Source organism: Pan troglodytes, chromosome 1 (assembly GCF_028858775.2).
Source record: "Pan troglodytes isolate AG18354 chromosome 1, NHGRI_mPanTro3-v2.0_pri, whole genome shotgun sequence".
In the NCBI taxonomy this organism is placed as follows: domain Eukaryota; kingdom Metazoa; phylum Chordata; class Mammalia; order Primates; family Hominidae; genus Pan; species Pan troglodytes.
In genome coordinates this window covers 88,372,051-88,389,319 of record NC_072398.2, presented here as the reverse complement: position 1 = coordinate 88,389,319, position 17,269 = coordinate 88,372,051, and the positions used below count along the sequence as shown (strand labels likewise).

The 17,269-nt window shown below is 45.0% G+C and overlaps 2 protein-coding genes across 21 annotated transcripts in view; one reads left to right on the top strand and one right to left on the bottom strand.

Moving 5' to 3' along the window:
• LY9 (lymphocyte antigen 9) overlaps nt 1-8,782 on the top strand; it is a 32,095-nt gene extending 23,313 nt beyond the window's left edge. For 2 of the 14 annotated variants that reach the window (XM_063796160.1, XM_063796141.1), the window contains 3 exons: nt 4,089-4,378; nt 4,741-4,809; nt 8,276-8,782. In XM_063796160.1, the coding sequence (XP_063652230.1) occupies nt 4,089-4,378; nt 4,741-4,809; nt 8,276-8,344 (428 nt within the window). In that variant the 3' untranslated portion in view covers nt 8,345-8,782. Of the gene's footprint in view, nt 1-4,046; nt 4,379-4,740; nt 4,988-8,275 lie in introns of those variants that run through there. The other 12 variants (XM_063796156.1, XM_063796140.1, XM_063796151.1 and 9 more) reach the window with 7 other exon arrangements.
• A 1,847-nt stretch (nt 8,783-10,629) lies between these two features.
• Nucleotides 10,630-17,269, bottom strand: part of CD244 (CD244 molecule) — a 32,762-nt gene continuing 26,122 nt past the window's right edge. For 4 of the 7 annotated variants that reach the window (XR_010152151.1, XM_063796163.1, XM_016930600.4 and 1 more), the window contains 4 exons: nt 16,653-16,712; nt 14,505-14,570; nt 12,987-13,043; nt 10,630-11,895 (listed from right to left, as the gene is read on the bottom strand). Coding sequence is in view for 4 of the 7 variants with exons in the window: in XM_063796163.1 (XP_063652233.1) it covers nt 11,815-11,895; nt 12,987-13,043; nt 14,505-14,570; nt 16,653-16,712 (264 nt within the window). In the remaining 3 variants the exon portion in view is untranslated. Of the gene's footprint in view, nt 11,896-12,986; nt 13,188-14,504; nt 14,571-15,296; nt 15,462-16,652; nt 16,713-17,269 lie in introns of those variants that run through there. The other 3 variants (XR_010152152.1, XR_001710563.4, XM_063796164.1) reach the window with 2 other exon arrangements.

Sequence of the window (17,269 nt, the reverse complement as noted above, 5' to 3'; positions counted from 1 at the left end):
CTCAAAGTGTGGTCTGCTGGCCAGCAGTGTGGGCATCACCCAGGAAACTTGTTAGAAATGCAAAATCTGACCAGGTGCCGTGGCTCACACCTGTAATCCCAGCACTTCGGGAGGCTGAGGCAGGTAGATCACTTGAGGCCAGGAGTTCAAGACCAGCCTGGCCAACAAAGTGAAACCCTGTTTCTACTAAAAATAGAAAAAATTATCTGGGCATGGTGGTGCACGCCTGTAATCCCAGCTACTCGGGAGGCTGAGGCATGAGAATCTATTTAACCTGGGAGGTGGAGGTTGCAGTCAGCCTAGATCACGCCACTGCACTACAGTCTGGGCAACAGGGCAAGACTCTGTCTCAAAAAAAAAAAAAAAAAAAACAGAAAGAGAAAGAAAGAGAGAGAAAGAAAGGAAGGAAGGAAGGGAGGGAAGAAGGGAGGGAGGGAGGGAATCTTGGGCATCACCCCAGAATACTGATTCCACACCTGTATTTTAACAAGATCCATAAGTGATTCATATGCCTATTGAAGTTTGAAAAGGAAGGTAGCATAGAAACAAAAGCCAAGATAGACTCCTTAGAGATGGTCACCAGAGCTAGGAGAGGCAGTCTGTCCCCAGGGTCTCTAGGGTTCCTTGGGCATTAGCCATTCACCATTTGAATGTGGACTACAGTGAGGATGGAGTTATTGTCTCCATTCTGAGAACAGAGAAACAAAGGCCAGATGGAACAGTACATCTGTGGTAGAAAAAAATTTAAAACTTAATTAAAATTAAACCTCAGGAGACTGAACAACCTATTACCTAAGAGCATCGTGGGAAATGGAACTGCTCTGACAGGTTTTAGTGTGGGGAGCTGAGATGCCTGCCTTTACTCCCCCACTCCCATGCCACAGTGTCCTAAAATTTCACCTTAAACTCTGGAGCTCTGGAGTGCTAAGGAATCCCCAACCTGTGCTCACTCTAACCAAATCCTGCTTTAAAAAATAAATAAATAAATAAAAAGTAAAACTGTATGTCACCCCTCATGGCAGGGATTCCCCATGGAGATGGAATCAGAGGCAGGACTGGGCAGGGAGCATGTGACGATGTGGGCTCTTCTGATGGAAAAGCATAACCAAGAGACAGGGGGCAAGGAAGGGAATTAGGCTGGACTATGAAGCTCCCCATCAGCTCCCTCCTCACTACTGGCAGGACAGAGCCCTGGTGTCCCCCTGCCTGAACCCTCCTTCCTTGGGCAGAGGGTAAAGAGATGTTGGGGCCACCACCACCTCCCTACCTCTTCTCTCCCCCAGAACCCTTCTTGAACCTCCAAGGCCTGCTTCTTTAACCTCTCCAAGGTCTCCTCTTCCCTAGATCCACTGCCACTGCCTTAGTTTATGTTGTCACCAATTTGTTGTTTAATTGAATAGTTTTTTTTTGTTTTTTTTTTAATTCAAAAGTCAGACTGGGCACGGTGGCTCACGCCTATAATCCCAGTACTTTGGGAGGCTGAGGCAGGTAGATCACCTGAGGTCAGGAATTCAAGACCAGCCTGGCCAACATGGTGAAACCCCGTCTCTACCAAAAATATAAAAATTAGCCAGGTATGGTGGCATATGCCTGTAATCCCAGCTACTCTGGAGGCTGAGGCAGGAGAATCACTTGAACCTGGAAGGCAGAGGTTGCAGTGAGCTGAGACTGCACCATTGCACTCCAACCTGGGCAAAAAAAGTGAAACTTTGCTAAAAAAAAAAACAAACAAACAAACAAACAAAAAAACCCCATATATTCACATGGCATACAGTTAAAAGTAGTTCTCTTTCCAAATTCCATCTCCAGGTTCTAAGTCTCTCCCCCAAGAGACAACCACTGCTGAGATTTCTACAGACCTGAATCCTTTCAGAAACTTTTAATGCATTTGCAGGTTTCATACATATTTGTGTGGGGAGGGTGTTCCTTTAACTTCACATATGGGAGCAATCTATAACACTTTTTTTCTAAACCTTGCTTTTTGATCTTAACAGTACATCCGAGTAATATTAATGTTTGTAGATTAAAACTGATTCCCATTTATTCCATTCTACACATTTGTTTAACTAATTTACTTTACCAGTCCTTATTAACAGACATTCTCATTCCTTGTTACTTCTTTCCTAAAATGTGCTAATAGTTTCTTTGCAGACTATTCCCTCTCATCACTTTGCCAAGCTCAACTCTGACTTCTCTAAAACCCTCAATAGCCCCTAATGGCCTTTGTCTGTTCAAAAGGCAATATAACCAAGTGGTCAAGTGTATGGGTTCTGAGGTAGGATAACCCTGTGCTCAAACCCTAGCTCTCCTCCTTATGAATCCCTAAGCCTCAGTTTCCTTACCTTCCAAAATGAAGGTATCTATTTTCACTCAGTATTGAGCGAAAGAGAAAGAGGGGCCAGCCGGGAGGGGGCAGGATTGAGCAGCGGTTAAGAGCATCAGGGACAAGACTAGCTGTAGTCAAATCCTGGCCCTACCACTTACTCGGGAAAATACTTAATCTTTACGTGCCCGAGTTTCCTCATCTACAAAAAATAAATACGGATAGTTATTGTCTATGCTTCATGGGGTTTTAGGCAGACTAAATAAACTTATTCATGAAAAGCATTTAGAACTGTGCCTCGCACACAGTAGGCACTTACTAAGTATGAGCATCAGGTCAAATTGAAGGGGCTATGTTGTCTGAGATATAAACTCAGGGTTTGTCCTCGCGTGCCGGGAAAGTTTAGGACACAGACACACAGGAGGAGTTTAGGAGCGGACGTTCAATAAGTAGAAGAAAAGAAAAAGAGAAACAGCTTCCTCTATAGAGGAAGGGGTCTCAGAGGGGTGGGGACCGGCTGCTGGTGAATGCGCTGAGTTCTATTGTCCAGTTTGAGGAGGCGGTGTCTGATTTACCTAGGGCTCACAGATTGGTTCGATAAGGCATGACGTTTACGTAGTGCCTGGGAAAGGCTGGTTGCCGCACCCTAATCTTCTTATGCAAATGGATTTTCCAGTTTATTGGCACCATCTTATCTGCTCCTTTCAATACAGTGGCTGGCAGGGAAGGGAAGATGGAGCCGCCATTTTGAAAATGTCTATTCCTTAGTCCCTGCTGGTGTTCACCCATGCAAGCTCCCAGCTTGCAGGCTGCTCTTTGTTAGAAAATGATTTGGGGCTGCTTTTCAATAAAAAGAAAAGCCTGACCAAGGACTCCCATACCCTTACTATCTGCCTAAGTAATTTCTTCTTAACTCCCGTATCAAAATGGGCTACTTCACGTGCCCCACAGGCAGGGTTGACATCCACCCAGTGTGCCATGACAGCGTTCACAGCATATCCACCCAGTGGGCCACACCGGCCCTCACAGCGCATCCACCATGCCACTGTTCACAGGTGCCCATGCTGATTGCCTAAGGCCTGACCATTGCAATTGTTAAGTATTTTTAATATCATCCTTTCGGAAAAGGAGACTGCTCCAGGCTTTACACCTGCCTCTAATCATGCTGTTCCCTCCTCCACCTAGAATACCCTTCCACTCACCGAAATATTGAATCCCTATTCAAGACCCACCTCAATTCTGCCACTTTCATGAGTTCCTCTCTGCTTCTCTAACCAGAGTCATCTCCTCTCAACTCTGCACTTTCCTCATACGTTCCACAGGATACTTGGCAAAGCTGGCCTTACATTACGGATTTACACATGCACCTGACTCCCCAGCTAGACAGGGTGCTCCTCCAGGGCCAGGTCTAGTTTACCTTTGTGTTTCCCCAGAGTACCTGCAATGATGCTTGACATGGTTTATCCCACAGGGCCAGAGAGTTGCTAAAGTCTATCACATGTCATATTTAATATTTATCAAATGAATGAATAAATGAATGCTTGAAAGGAAGGAGGAAGGGAGAGTGGAATGGACCCCCTGAGGGAAGACAGGACAAAACAATCTCCTTCGGTTCTCTAGGCCTCATCTAATGCAGGCATCAGAGCAGGCTGGGGCCTTGCAGCAAAGCAAGAAGAGAGGTGGGGTTGGCATACTTTTATCAGCCCTGCACAATGTGTTCCAGAACCCACAGCTGGCCACACGCTATACTCTGTGCTCTCCCAAGGATATGAGAAGCTGGACACGCCCCTCAGGCCTGCCAGGCAACAGCCTACACCCACCTCAGACAGCAGCTCTGACAGCAACCTCACAACTGAGGAGGATGAGGACAGGCCTGAGGTGCACAAGCCCATGAGTGGAAGAGACGAGGTGTATGACCAGGTCACTCAGGAGGGCGCTGGACATGATCTAGCCCTTGAGGGCCAAGCAGACTATGATCCCATCACTCCATATGTCACGGAAGTTGAGTCTGTGGTTGGAGAGAACACCGTGTATGCACAAGTGTTCAACTTACAGGTGAGCCCTTCTGATCAATACACCTTCCTCCTCCTCCCACGTCTAGCGGCATCGAGATCCTGGATGACTAGTTCCTCCAAACTGGGGGCTGGGGCCTGGAAACAGGACTAGGGGCATACAGGCAGGGACTCATGGCTGTGTCCATGTTTACCAAGCCTTGGGATCCTGTGGAAGGCGGGACTTGTCCCTCAGCTCTCATTCTTGGACCACTAATAAGGAAGGTGTTGGAGAACCAGAGGCACCGTCCCCACTGCACTAAGGCAGCTCCCACCCTGTGTGTGAGATGGGAAGCCAGGGTTGAGGGTAAAACTGAAAAGCTCTCATGTGGTCACTAGGGCTCATCTGCTGTTGGTCTGTTACAGGGAAAGACCCCAGTTTCTCAGAAGGAAGAGAGCTCAGCCACAATCTACTGCTCCATACGGAAACCTCAGGTGGTGAGAACTACATTCTCTGTATCCCAAGGCCCACAGAGTGAGGAACTATTCTTTAGACCCTTTGAACTGAAAATCCGAGATTCCCACGGCTAAGGATCTTAAATTCTACCCACTATGCACCCCTCAGATACATTCCATGGTCAACAGAGATGCGTAAACAAATATTCCTGACATCTGTGTGACCAAAGGCTGAACATTTCTAATTGATTTAATAATATCTTATGTTGGTTATTTTTAACACTGACCCGAATGACAGCTTATACACTCAAACAAGGTAGGGTCTTTATAGTTTTTTAAATCTATCTCTAACCCTAATCCTAATCTACCTAAATGACAACTTCTCAAAACCATTGAAAATTAGCTAACAATTTAACAACAAGAATTTTCGGAAAATACACCACCACCTACAGTACGTTAGTTTTATTCTAGTGTTTAAAAAAATCCCAGCCGGGCGCGGTGGCTCACACCTGTAATCCCAGCACTTTGGGAGGCCAAGGCGGGTGGATCACAAAGTCAGGAGATGCAGACCATCCTGGCTAACACGGTGAAACTCCGTCTCTACTAAAAATACAAAAAAATTAGCCAGGCGTGGTGGCAGGCGCCTGTAGTTCCAACTACTCAGAGACTGAGGCAGGAGAATGGCGTGAACCCAGGAGGCAGAGCTTGCAGTGAGCCAAGATCGTGCCACTGCACTCCAGCCTGGGCAACAGAACAAGACTCCATCTCAAAAAAAAAAAAAAAATTCCCAGCCTGGGCAACATGGTGAAACCCTGTCTTTATAAAAAGTTCAAAAAAAATTACCCAGGCCTGTGGTGGTACACACCTGTAGTCCCAGCTACTTAGGACACTTAAGTGGGAGGACCGCTTGAGCTGGGGAGTTCAAGGCTGCAGTGAGCCAAGATCATGCCACTGAAATCTAGCCTGGGTGACAGAGTGAGACCATGTCTTTAAAAAAAAAAAAAAATCCCTTACAGGTAGAATTTATCATTAAATAATCATAATGATTATAATAACTGACTTGCTTTTATATGAAGTTTTGCAGATACAATACCTTGATACACATTCTTCTTTGATCTTTGTAATACTTCTAGAAAAGTGTTGTCATCCACATTTTATAGCTGAAGAAACAGATTCAAGGAAGTTAATTTTGCCTAAGGTTCCAGTATTAAGAACCATGAGGCGTTTTAAGATCATCCTGAGTAATCTTAAATAATTCACCTTGATCTGACTGTCCACTTCATTTTCACTTTCCTGAAAACATCGTGTCCATTCATACTTTTGCTTTCAAATCTCCCCCAAATTCCCTCCCCATAGCATATTCAAAAAAAAATTTTTTTTAAAACTCTCGGCTGGGCATGGTGGCTCATGCCTGTAATCCCAGCACTTTGGGAGGCCGAGGCAGGTGGATCACCTGAGGTCAGGAGTTCAAGACCAGCCTGGCCAACATGGTAAAACCCCATCTCTACTAAAAATATTAAAATTACCTGAGTGTGGTGGCAGGCACCTGTAATCCCAGCTACTCAGGAGGCTGAGGCAGGAGAATTGCTTGAACCCAGGAGGTGGAGGTTGCAGTGAGCAGAGATCACACCATTGCACTCCAGCCTGGGCAACAAGAGCAAAACTCCATCTCAAAAAAAAAGAAAAGACTACAGTTGACCCTTGAACAATTCAGGGGTTTAGGAGTGCCAACCCCACCCCACTCCATGCAATCAAAAATCATTCTATAACTTTGACTCTCCAGAACTTAACTACTAACAGCCTACTGTTGACCAGAAGCCTTGCCAAAAACATAAACATTCGATTAACACATATTTTGCATGTTATGTGTATTATATACTGTATTCTTACAATAAAGTAAGCTAGAGAAAAGAAATTAAGAAAATCATAAGGAAGATAAAATATGTATACTATTCATTAAGTGGAATTGGATCATTGTAAAGGTCTTCATCCTCACCTTCACATTGAGTAGGCTGAGGAGGAAGAGGAAGGGTTGGTCTTGTTCTCTCAAGAATGGTAGAGGTAAAAGAGGTAGAGGAGGTAAAGGGGAGGCAGGAGAGGCAGGCACACTCAGTGTGATGTTTATTGAAAAAAAATCCGCATGTAAGTGGCCATGCAGTTCAAACATATGTTGCACTTATGCCTGGTGTTCCATTATTGGAACACTAAGCATGTAGGAGTTATTTATATTCTACTGCTCAAGATCATCACCAAGGTCTGATTTTTCACTCATGCACAAATTCAAAAAATTGCAACCTCCTGCATAAATGGGTTAAGGTTACTTGACTACTTAATAAATTGTATGCACAGTTCCTAAGGGTTTTTCAGAAGCTGAAGGTGGGGGATATCACTGCACTGTGGTAAAGAGGAAACACTTCATGAAAAAGGAATTTGGGTTGGGCCTTAAAAGATGGATAGAATTTGCTCAGTAAACACTTGTTGGGATGTGTGGTTTAGTTCAACCATCATCCATCTCATCCTGACTTCTAGACAGTAGTCTAATGCTTAGCCAGCTAGAGACTTTGCCTTGGAACCTAAGGCCAAATCTGTGCTGTTCACTGCATTCCCAGAGCTGCTTTCTACTCTGGCCTGGCCCTTTGTGTTTGGGTCAGTACCAGTCAAACTTAAAGTCAGTCCCTGCTCTGAGTTTCAGAATGACCACCACATGTCTGGTCAGTCCTGCAAGGCACACACACTACCCTGGAGACTGAGACCCCTGAAATCACCTCACTTACAGTGTAAGTTGAAATCATTGCATTTCCTGAGCCAAACTCTTGACAACTATATCTTTTGTCTTCAGAATTGTCAGGACCAGGAATTCTGGTTTTGGATCTCTGAGGGCCATTATTGCCTACTTGATCTGGAAATTCTCAAACCTACTTTAGTTCTTATTTCTGATATACCTCTCTGTACAACATCTCAAAGGTTTATGCTATCCCCAAGCTGTTGCTGGTACCCAACCTCCCGCTCCTCTGGGTCAGCGCAGAGCTTATCTGCTCTTTAGAGCCTTCCCTGAACACTCTCAGACAGGGAAGCCTAAGAACCCTTGGGAACAGCTTGGGGACTAATGGTCTGGACCATTACTTTGGAACTTAACCTCTGCCATCTAAATTATCTTCATATAAATGTTCGTTTTGTTTCTCCAGCTAGGGCAGAGATTGGAATCATTTGACAGTAGCTTCTTGAGGGCAAGCCCCTTCATTGTCATTTTTTTATCACCTGGATTTGCTGCACTAAACTGTCTTGTGTTGGCCTTGCAGAGAGTCCAGCCCACAGCCTTTCCTATTAGGAGCCTCCATAAATGCTTGGCATCAGGCTGGTTGATTGTGCCATCCCTGGGCCAGCACATATGACTCTACTTATGTAGGATGGACCAGTCATAGGCTGGCCTTGCCTTCCTCTTTCATCAGCCTCACTCTTCCAAGGCTTTATTAACCATATTCTTTTGTGGATTTTTGGCTCACAGGTGGTGCCGCCACCACAACAGAATGATCTTGAGATTCCTGAAAGTCCTACCTACGAAAATTTCACCTGAAAGGAAAGCAGCTGCTGCCTCTCTCCTGGGACCATGGGGTTGGAAAGTCAGCTGGACCTCGTGGGGCCTAGGTCTCGCAGACAGAAGCACCTCAGAATTTCCTTCAGTGCCTCAGAGATGCCTGGATGTGGCCCCTCCCCCTCCTTCTCACCCTCAAGGCCTCCCAAACCCATTAATAGTTCAGACACAGGCTCCTTCTTGGAGCCTATGGGCTTCAGATGTCTTTGCCCCATTTGTCACCTCGCGCACTTATAGCGTTTCCTCCTCGAAATTCTACCAAGACTGGTCAAATGTTGCTGAGGGGCCTGGACCAGCTGTCCTTTACACCACCTTCTCAACACTGCTGAAAAGAACCCAAGAGAATTGTCACACATGACACAAGATGTACGTAATATCATGCTCACTGCAGTGTTATTTAAAATAAAAGGCAGGAAATAATCTAAATGTCCATTCATTCAGTGAGAATCCAGTTACATGTATGATTATATACCCATGCAACGGCAAACCCTGCCGCTTGGAAAGCAAGCAAGGACTAATAGGTACTAATATCGAATGGACTCTAAGATGCATTATGGAGTGGAAAAAACAAAGTTCAGGACCATGTGTATTGTATGCTACCAGTTGGATTTTTTAAAAAAATGTATGTTGGCCAGGCACAGTGGCTCATGCCTGTAACCCCAGCACTTTGGGAGGCCAAGGTGGGCAGATCACTTGAGGTCAGGAGTTCAAGACCAGCCTTGTCAACATAGTGAAACCCTGTCTCTAATAAAAATACAAAAAAACAATTAGCTGGGCATGGTGGTGTGTGCCTGTAATCTCGGCTACTTGGGAGGCTGAGGCAGGAGAATCACTCGAACCCAGGAGACAGAAGTTGCAGTGAGCAGAGATTGCGCCACTGCATTCCACCCTTAGCAACAGAGCGAGAGTTTATCTCAAGAAAAAAAAAGAAGAAAGAAAGAGAGAAAGGAAAGAAAGGAAAGGAAAGAAGGAAAGAAAGGAAAGGAAAGAAAGGAAAGGAAAGAAAGAAAGAAAGGAAGAAAGAAAGAAAAAGAAAGAAAGAAAAGAAAAAAAATGTAAGTCTACATGCTTACATAGGCATAGAAAAGCTATGGAAAGAAATACAAAAAACATTAGTGGCTGCCTCTGGGGAGGAACTGGGAATCTCAAGTTGGGAAAGAGACATTTTTTACTGCACAATTTTTTGTACCGCTGGATTTTTTTAAACCGTATGTGTGTATTACTCTTTTGCTATTTTGTAAAGGTGCTTAAAATGCCTGTTTCAAATAAGCCTCCCATATTTACCCAAAAGAACTTCCCTCCTTATTGTCCAGTCTGGACACAGAATACCCACAGTATCTCTCCCCAAGACTGTGGCCACAGCCCTCTCCTCTGCCTGTAAGATGCACTATACTTGACTTATATTCATGATACTCTAGTGTACATTTCTGTTACCGTCACCTTGCAGTCCATCTAGGTCCTTTAATTGTGTGCTGCCTCTGTCATGCTCTCCTGCACATGAGCCTGAACTCAGTATGGCTTCTGTCACCTGCAGTGGGTACTCCCAGGAGTTCAGGCAGTGCTTCATACACAGCAGGAGCTTAATTACTGCTTGTTCATTGACTGGCTTGTTGCATGGATAATTATCTTTGTGAGGCATTGTCACGGAAGCTCAACAATCAGACACGTAACATGATGATGTTGTACATCTTTCTTTCTAGAATATAGCATCCTCAAAAGCCCTGACCCCATAGGGTCTCTTCTGCTTCTTAAATAAATCTGGCCAGTTCAAGATCTATGCAGGACACATGAAAGGCCAGCAGCAGTCAATGATCAGAGTCCCTGGTGTTCATCTGGACTGTTTCTGAACCCCGTCATTTACTGCTGCCTCTACTCACTAAACTCCTTGACTCTGCAACTCAACTCCCAGTACCTGCCTTGGACCCCCAGGCTCTTTCTGAATATATTTCCCTGGTTTTTAAGCTTCTCACTTGCTTTAAGATGTGGTCTGTTCACACTTCTCTCCAGGAGGAAACCAGCCTGGCCAGCAGCACAGTCTCACGGGAAAGGGATCCTGCAGGATGTGATCAAGTGCGTGCCTTGGCTCTCCTTCACAAGATGGAATAGCCCCTAGTGTCTAGTTTTCTGCTGTCTCAGTGTGAACAGGGCTGAAGGACACTGCCAGCTCACCAGGAAGTCAGACCCTCTACAGCAGTATTCAAACAGACATGTGTTTCTTGATGGCCCACAAGTGCCCTTCGGCTGCTATAGAGAATAAAAATGCAGGGTACGGAGAGGATACATAAATTTAATTCAGGCAAGGAATTCAGACTGCATCTGCATGATATCACAGTTTTATATGAAACTCCTATGTTAGATACAGGGTAGGAAAATTGAAGAACCAGGCTTTGTGCAGTATCACCTGTTGGGGTCTCTGAGTAAGTCCTCTCCCAGTTCACCCTTGTCGCTTTCCTGGGCTCAGCCAGAGTCACAGCCCTGCTCCCCACAGCCTTGTTGAAATGTCTGGCCTGATGACTCAGGGAACCCAGCATAGTGTCTAGATTCCAACTGCCTCATTCTCAGCCCTCAGCTGCCTGAGCCCTCCCTTCAATGTGCATCCTGGGGAACACTCATCAGGACTCAGAACTTAAATAGAACATGGTTTCTGAGAGGCCTCTTCCTCTGGGAAGCCACTTCTATGAAGAAGCCAAATGGATTTCTAACAATGTGTCTTCATAAATCAAACATCATACCATGGACAAAGCTGGTCTCAACACCCAGTTATCAGGTCAGCATGTGCTCTGGGTGATTTTTCTACTCAGAGATGGGCTTGCTTTGCACCATCTACTCTCCCTTCAGCCCACTCCCCCTGGTGGCCAACTGGCCAGAGGTAAAGGTGTGAGATGCAGGGAGAAAGTTTTTTCTCTGCAATTGAGTAAAGCCCAGGCCCTGGCCCCCACCCACGTGCAGAACCTGCCAGCCAGTTCACAGCCAGACAGTCCAGGCTTTCAGAGGAGGGCTGTTTCTTCTTCCCCTGAGTCACCATTATCATTCCTTCCTCTTGCTTTGGAAGATGGGCCTGGGCCAGCGAGAGTCTAGAAATGCAGTCAACCCAGAGAGGGGAGAAAAGGAAACAAGTGACAGCTTGAAAATCAGGTGGAGGGAATCTCGATGCTAATAACATCACTTACATAACACTTTCTAGATTACAAATACTTGGAATGCGGCCTTTTGTGAACAACCTAACCCCTCCACCCATTCATGTCTGATCTGTAAATTGGAAGATATTTAACAGCCTTGCTCTTATCATGGTTGTTAGACATCATTTTCAAAACAAAATATAGAACAAGAACAAATTTCCATATCCTCTCCAGACTAGGAACTGTTCTATAGAGACTCCTGTGCCGTCATGCACTGTGCCGATTCCCAAAGCAGATGCTGATGTGCAAGAAAGGTGAGAATTGCTGCAGCAACTAGGAATAAACATCAAAGTTCTCCAGCTCTTTGCGGCTCAATCGAGCAGGGTTCTGGGCTTTAGGATGACTCTTTCCAATCTGCAAAAGAAAAGGAGAAACTTCAGACCCTTGCACTGGGAGGTCCTTATCACAATCCTGTGAGGTATGACTTGCCATCCCCATTTTACAGATTTAAAAAATGAAGCTCAGAGTGACAAAACAAATTACTCAGGATCCACGACTAGTGTGAAGTGCAGGAGGGACTTGAATCTAGTTCTTCTGGCTCCAATTCCAGTACTCTCTTAACCACATATGCTTTTTCATGACCTCACAAGCTACCTGGGTCTACACAGTGCCCTCTATGACCCTGGGATGTCCAGTTGGCTTTAATGTTGGGTGATAGCTGAAGTGCCAGGAATTCCGGAAGGCAGCCACCCATCCCTCCCTTCTGACCAATGGCAGCATCTTTATTGGACCACAGGTGGGGAGGCTTAGGTGTAGTATGAGGCTAATTGGTAGTGGGGGAGGTTGGGGGATGCTCTCCATGCCTTAATTTCTCTGAGTATAAATGGAAAGTATAATTATACCTATCTTGTAGCATTCTGTGAGGACTAAATAAAATAATCCATGTGAAGACACTGGCAGGCTACCTTATCCATAATAAACCCCCAAGAAATGTTGAGTCCCTCCTTTCCAGTCCCTAAATGCTCTGATGGGAATCAATTCAACCACCAGGCTCAGTGGTCATCTCTGAATAGTGTTGACCCCTGCAGAAGATTAAGCTCACCTATGTCCTGGAATGGCTCCCAAAGACTTGCTAATTTTAGAAAATCATTTAGAGTCCTTTATCTTCCCCTCTCTGACCCCTCCTCCAAACACTCTTGGAAAGGAGAGATGTCCAGTTTGTGGCCCACAGCCTGGGAACTAGCTCAGGGACGGCCCTAATTTAGAATCCAAGCTGCCCAGTAAGTATCATATCTAAACACGCAACATGATCTTGGGTCAGACCGTCACTCTCCTTGGGCTTCAGTGTCTTCATCTCTAAAACAAAGACTTGCATTAGAAGATCTCTAAATTCCCTACAACTCTGAGACTGTGTGAATGATCTTTTCCTAAGTGTACCCTTTCATGGCTAGATTTCAGGGCTATGCAACAGACAGTAAACCCATTGAGGAGTTCCAGAATCTTACCACTTCATAGATAGTGCTATTGAAGGAAGGGCTGTGGTTCCTCTTCCTGGATCCAGACTAGAAATTCAGAAGGTAAAGAATGCTTAACTTCGAGATAAGTGCTCTCCCACTCCTAAGTGATGTGAGAGGTCCCAAAAGAGACTCAGGGCCCAGAAAAATTCTGAGGCACTCTCAGCCAGAAAATGAATAGAATCTGTCACCCTAGGAGCAAAACAATGGTGTTTATGGTCTCCAGGGAAGACACAATATATACAGTATTTGCCTATAATATGATATTTCTGAACCAAAATCAGAATTTACTGTTCCATACCCACGTACACCTAAAACCCATACACATATATGTCTGTGTGTGTATATATATATATATATACACACACACATATATACATATTTGTGTGTATATATACACACACACATTCCCAGAGCACACACACATACACATACACATACACACATATCCCTCAGGCAATCCTAATGCAAATACTGCCCCAAACCATGTATCTCTTCAATGCATGCATACACACACCCTTAATGTAAACAATCCAGGCATATAAATAATTGCCAACCCAAGGACACTAGAATTCAGAGGCACATTCAGTAGCATATAGAGTTTACATACACCAAAGCATGTGAACATGGTGCCTGTGAACATCTATATGGCCTTATATTGTAGCATATAATTAAAAACAAATCTCTCTCATGATGGGATCCAAGTAGGTTGAATGGCTTATTGGAAGGAGGTTGAATGAAAAGTCTGAAAATCTGTCCTAAACCCCTTCAAACCTGTGGTCCCTGACCTGCATGGACTTCCACAGTTGTATGGACTCCCAAATTCCCATACTACCATGTTAAGGCTTTCTGGCTTCACACTGTGGCTCCAGCCTTGGGAACACCACTCTTCCCATCCCCTTCCATACAAGAGAAAAACAATGACCATGTGTACCAGGATACCCAACTCTGTTTCCAAGTACACAAGAGAGCTACGAACTCAGCTTGGAGAAGGATTTCAGTGCAAAAGGATGGGTTGCCTCAGTCCAGAGGCCTCCACCAGCAGGTGACTGACTGGCCAGGACCTTTCTCTGGTCTCTGAAGGTCAAGATTGTGTCTCTCTAGATCCAGTCTACTCCTCCAGCTCCAGGCAATATGCCCTGCCTTGCAAACCCCTCCAGTATCTCTCACCATAGCCTCAGCTGACCTACTAAGTACCCCGTAGTCTCTCTGTGCAAAGCACCTCCTTTCTGTCTCTGATTGTCCTTTACCTCCCACAGAAACTCCCAAAAACTCATCTAGTCTACTGTTCTCTTAGTCTAGAAGCTGTTATTTTTCTCCAGACAGAACCAGTAAAGCATTTCTCATTGGCCCATTGACATTTAAATACAGTCATTTAACAGAAGCTACTCAGATACACACAATAAAGAACAACTTGCCAGGATGTGCACACACACTCTCACTGCAAACACATGCAAAATACACATCTACATCAACAACACCCCACCACCACCACGGGAAGAGGCTCACCTTCCTGGAAGGCTGAATTAATGAATATAATGTATATGCAGGTTCTTGTGACGTGGGAGCAGAAGACTAATGAGAAGAGAAATAAAATCATTTCAGAAGCACAGATCCAGCACAATCTTATGAAGGTTATCTCTTCCGTTTCTCCTCCTCAACCCTGCCCAGATGGAAGCTTCAAGTGTTAGTGAAAAGAGCCCTGGACTAGCCAGGAGGTCAGACAACCTGAGTGCTAGTCTCGCTCTGTCATTAATGAAAGCTTCTATTTGTTGAGCATTTATCTTATACATGTATTCTCCTCTAACTGTTTTTTTGTTTGTTTGTTTTTGAGACAAGAGTTTCGCTCTATTGCCTGGGCTGGAGTGCAATGTCTTGATCTTGGCTCACTGCAACCTCTGCCTCCTGGGTTCAAGCAATTCTCCTGCCCCAGCCTCCTGAGTAGCTGGGATTACAGGTGCCTGCCATCATGCCCAGCTAATTTTTGTATTTTTAGAGACAGGGTTTCACCATGTGGGCCAGGCTGGTCTCAAACCCCTGACCTCGTGATCCGCCCGCCTCGGCCTCCCAAAGTGTTGGGATTACAGGCATGAGCCACCGCGCCTGGCCTCTTCTCTAACTCTTTTAACACTCCTATAAAATAAGAATGATCATAATTTGCCCCATGCCACAAATGAGGCTCCAAAAGGATAAATAAATAGCCCAAGTCAGGCAGTGCGTACACAGTAGAAGCAGAATTCAAACCCAAGACTCTCCAGGGCTCTTTCCTCAACACCTCAATGCCTCCCTTTGGCAACTTGCCTTCCTTCCCTGGACTGGAACCAGGTGTCCTCTAAATCAGGTAACCATTCTCCTTTTAAGATGCTCCAGAGGAGGACTGTCATTCTCACCCAACACCATAGTTTGAGGGGAGCTCTTTCTTGCACTGATAGAAATTCCTCTCATTGGAGTTCAATGTGGCTGAAACTAGAGAACTGGCAGATATCAACCGCTCTTATAATCAGATTTTCTTTGCCCCACAGCTCAGCCACCAAACTGAAGATGGTGCTCAATTTTTTTTTTCTTTTTTTTAAAGCCATTTTTATCAGAAAGTCTTTTATTACTGGCCACCAGGAGGCACTGTTTCCCTTGGGAGAGATGTCCCAGCCTGGGTTATCAATGTCATTTTAGCCATCAATATTAAAGGATGCTTCTCCAGTTTATGAGTGAATTTCTGTAATCCCAGAATATAAGAGGTGGAGTATGAGGAGGTGCAATGGAGACTCAGAAACCCTTTGGCTCAGCTCTGCCACTACCTAGCTATGTAGCCTTGAGATATCAGTTGACCTGAGTCTCGGTTTCCTCATTGTGATATGGAATGTAGACCACATCTAAAGTATTAGAACTATTTTCATGAGGCTGTTATGTGAGATTTAGTAAGAAAATACAGCTGGGTGCAGTGGTACACACCTGCAGACCTAGCTACCCAGGAGGCTGAGGTGGGAGGATCACTTGAGGCCGGGAATTCAAGGCTTCAGTAAGCTATGATTCTACCATTGCACTCAGCCTGGTAGACAGAATGAGATCCTGTCTCATAACGGGTATACCAAAAATCTCACAAATCACCACTAAAGAACTTACTCATGACACCAAATGCCACCTGTTCCCAAAAAAACCTATGGAAATAAAAAATAAATAAAGAGACCCTGTCTCTAAACAATAAAATTGTTTTAAAAGAAAAGAAAATGGACATTATTGCTAAGTCATAATAAAATAAAAGAGATCAATGCAGATTCATTCTTTCCTGAAAACGAATATAATAGGGAATTGGGATAAAAAGTGCAAGGGCCCCAAGTATTAGAAGCAGCGGCAGGGCAAGAAAGCAGAAGTTGAGTCCCCTAACCAGGTTTCTGCTCCTATAGACTTTATCTGGGCCAGACCTTCTGCCAGACACGGAAGAAGAAGGAATGTCCACATCAGGCTTCCCAGCTGTGTTAAGATGCTCTAGTATCACATGGATCTTTTCAAATAATGTGTTAATGTAATTGAAGCCAAGCTATCTTCTGGATTCTAGAAGCACCAAGATCTTATTCTGCCATTCAGTGGTGTGAGTTTCAGGGGGGCATTAGGAAACCCCAGAGATAGGTATGGAATGGACTAGAGAAACTGGAGAGGTACCTGGGACTGGATCATAGAGTAGATGGTGCTCCCCCCTCCAGGAAAAGTCTGCTCCTGCTCCTGCACAAGAAATGGAGATGGGGTAACATGAGCAACAGTTCGGTCTGTCCAGATTTAGATTGAGTGGGGAAAAACAGCACAAAGAAGAGGGCTTTTCAGGAGACTGGGAGGGAGGTGGCAGGACTGGGGAGAGTCATTGATCCTCCCAAGATGGGAAGAGACAGGAAGAAGAGCAGTTTGGAGTGGAACCATTAGTATCAGGAGCAAGGAACCACCTAGGTGTGAGGGGTTCCAGCAACCCTGCTCAAAGAGAATGCTGTCACTTTCTTTCCTTTAGTAACTTAGAAACCCTTCCTTGCAGAGCTCTGAGTAGGGCTGTTATCTGAGCCTTACCTCAGAGCACTGAAATTCAGAAAGTTTAAACATTTCAAAGACCAAACACAGTTAAGCCCTCTCTAGATCATCTTTGAGGCCACCTTGCCCTTGACCTCAAGTCAGCGCCCTGGGCAGCTATAGTGCTGGGTGCAGCCCTGAACCCAAGGGCCAAAGCAGGAAGCAGAGCTTCCTGCTTCCCTTTTCTTGTTCCTACCCCTTAGGAAATCGGTGGTGGAGGTATT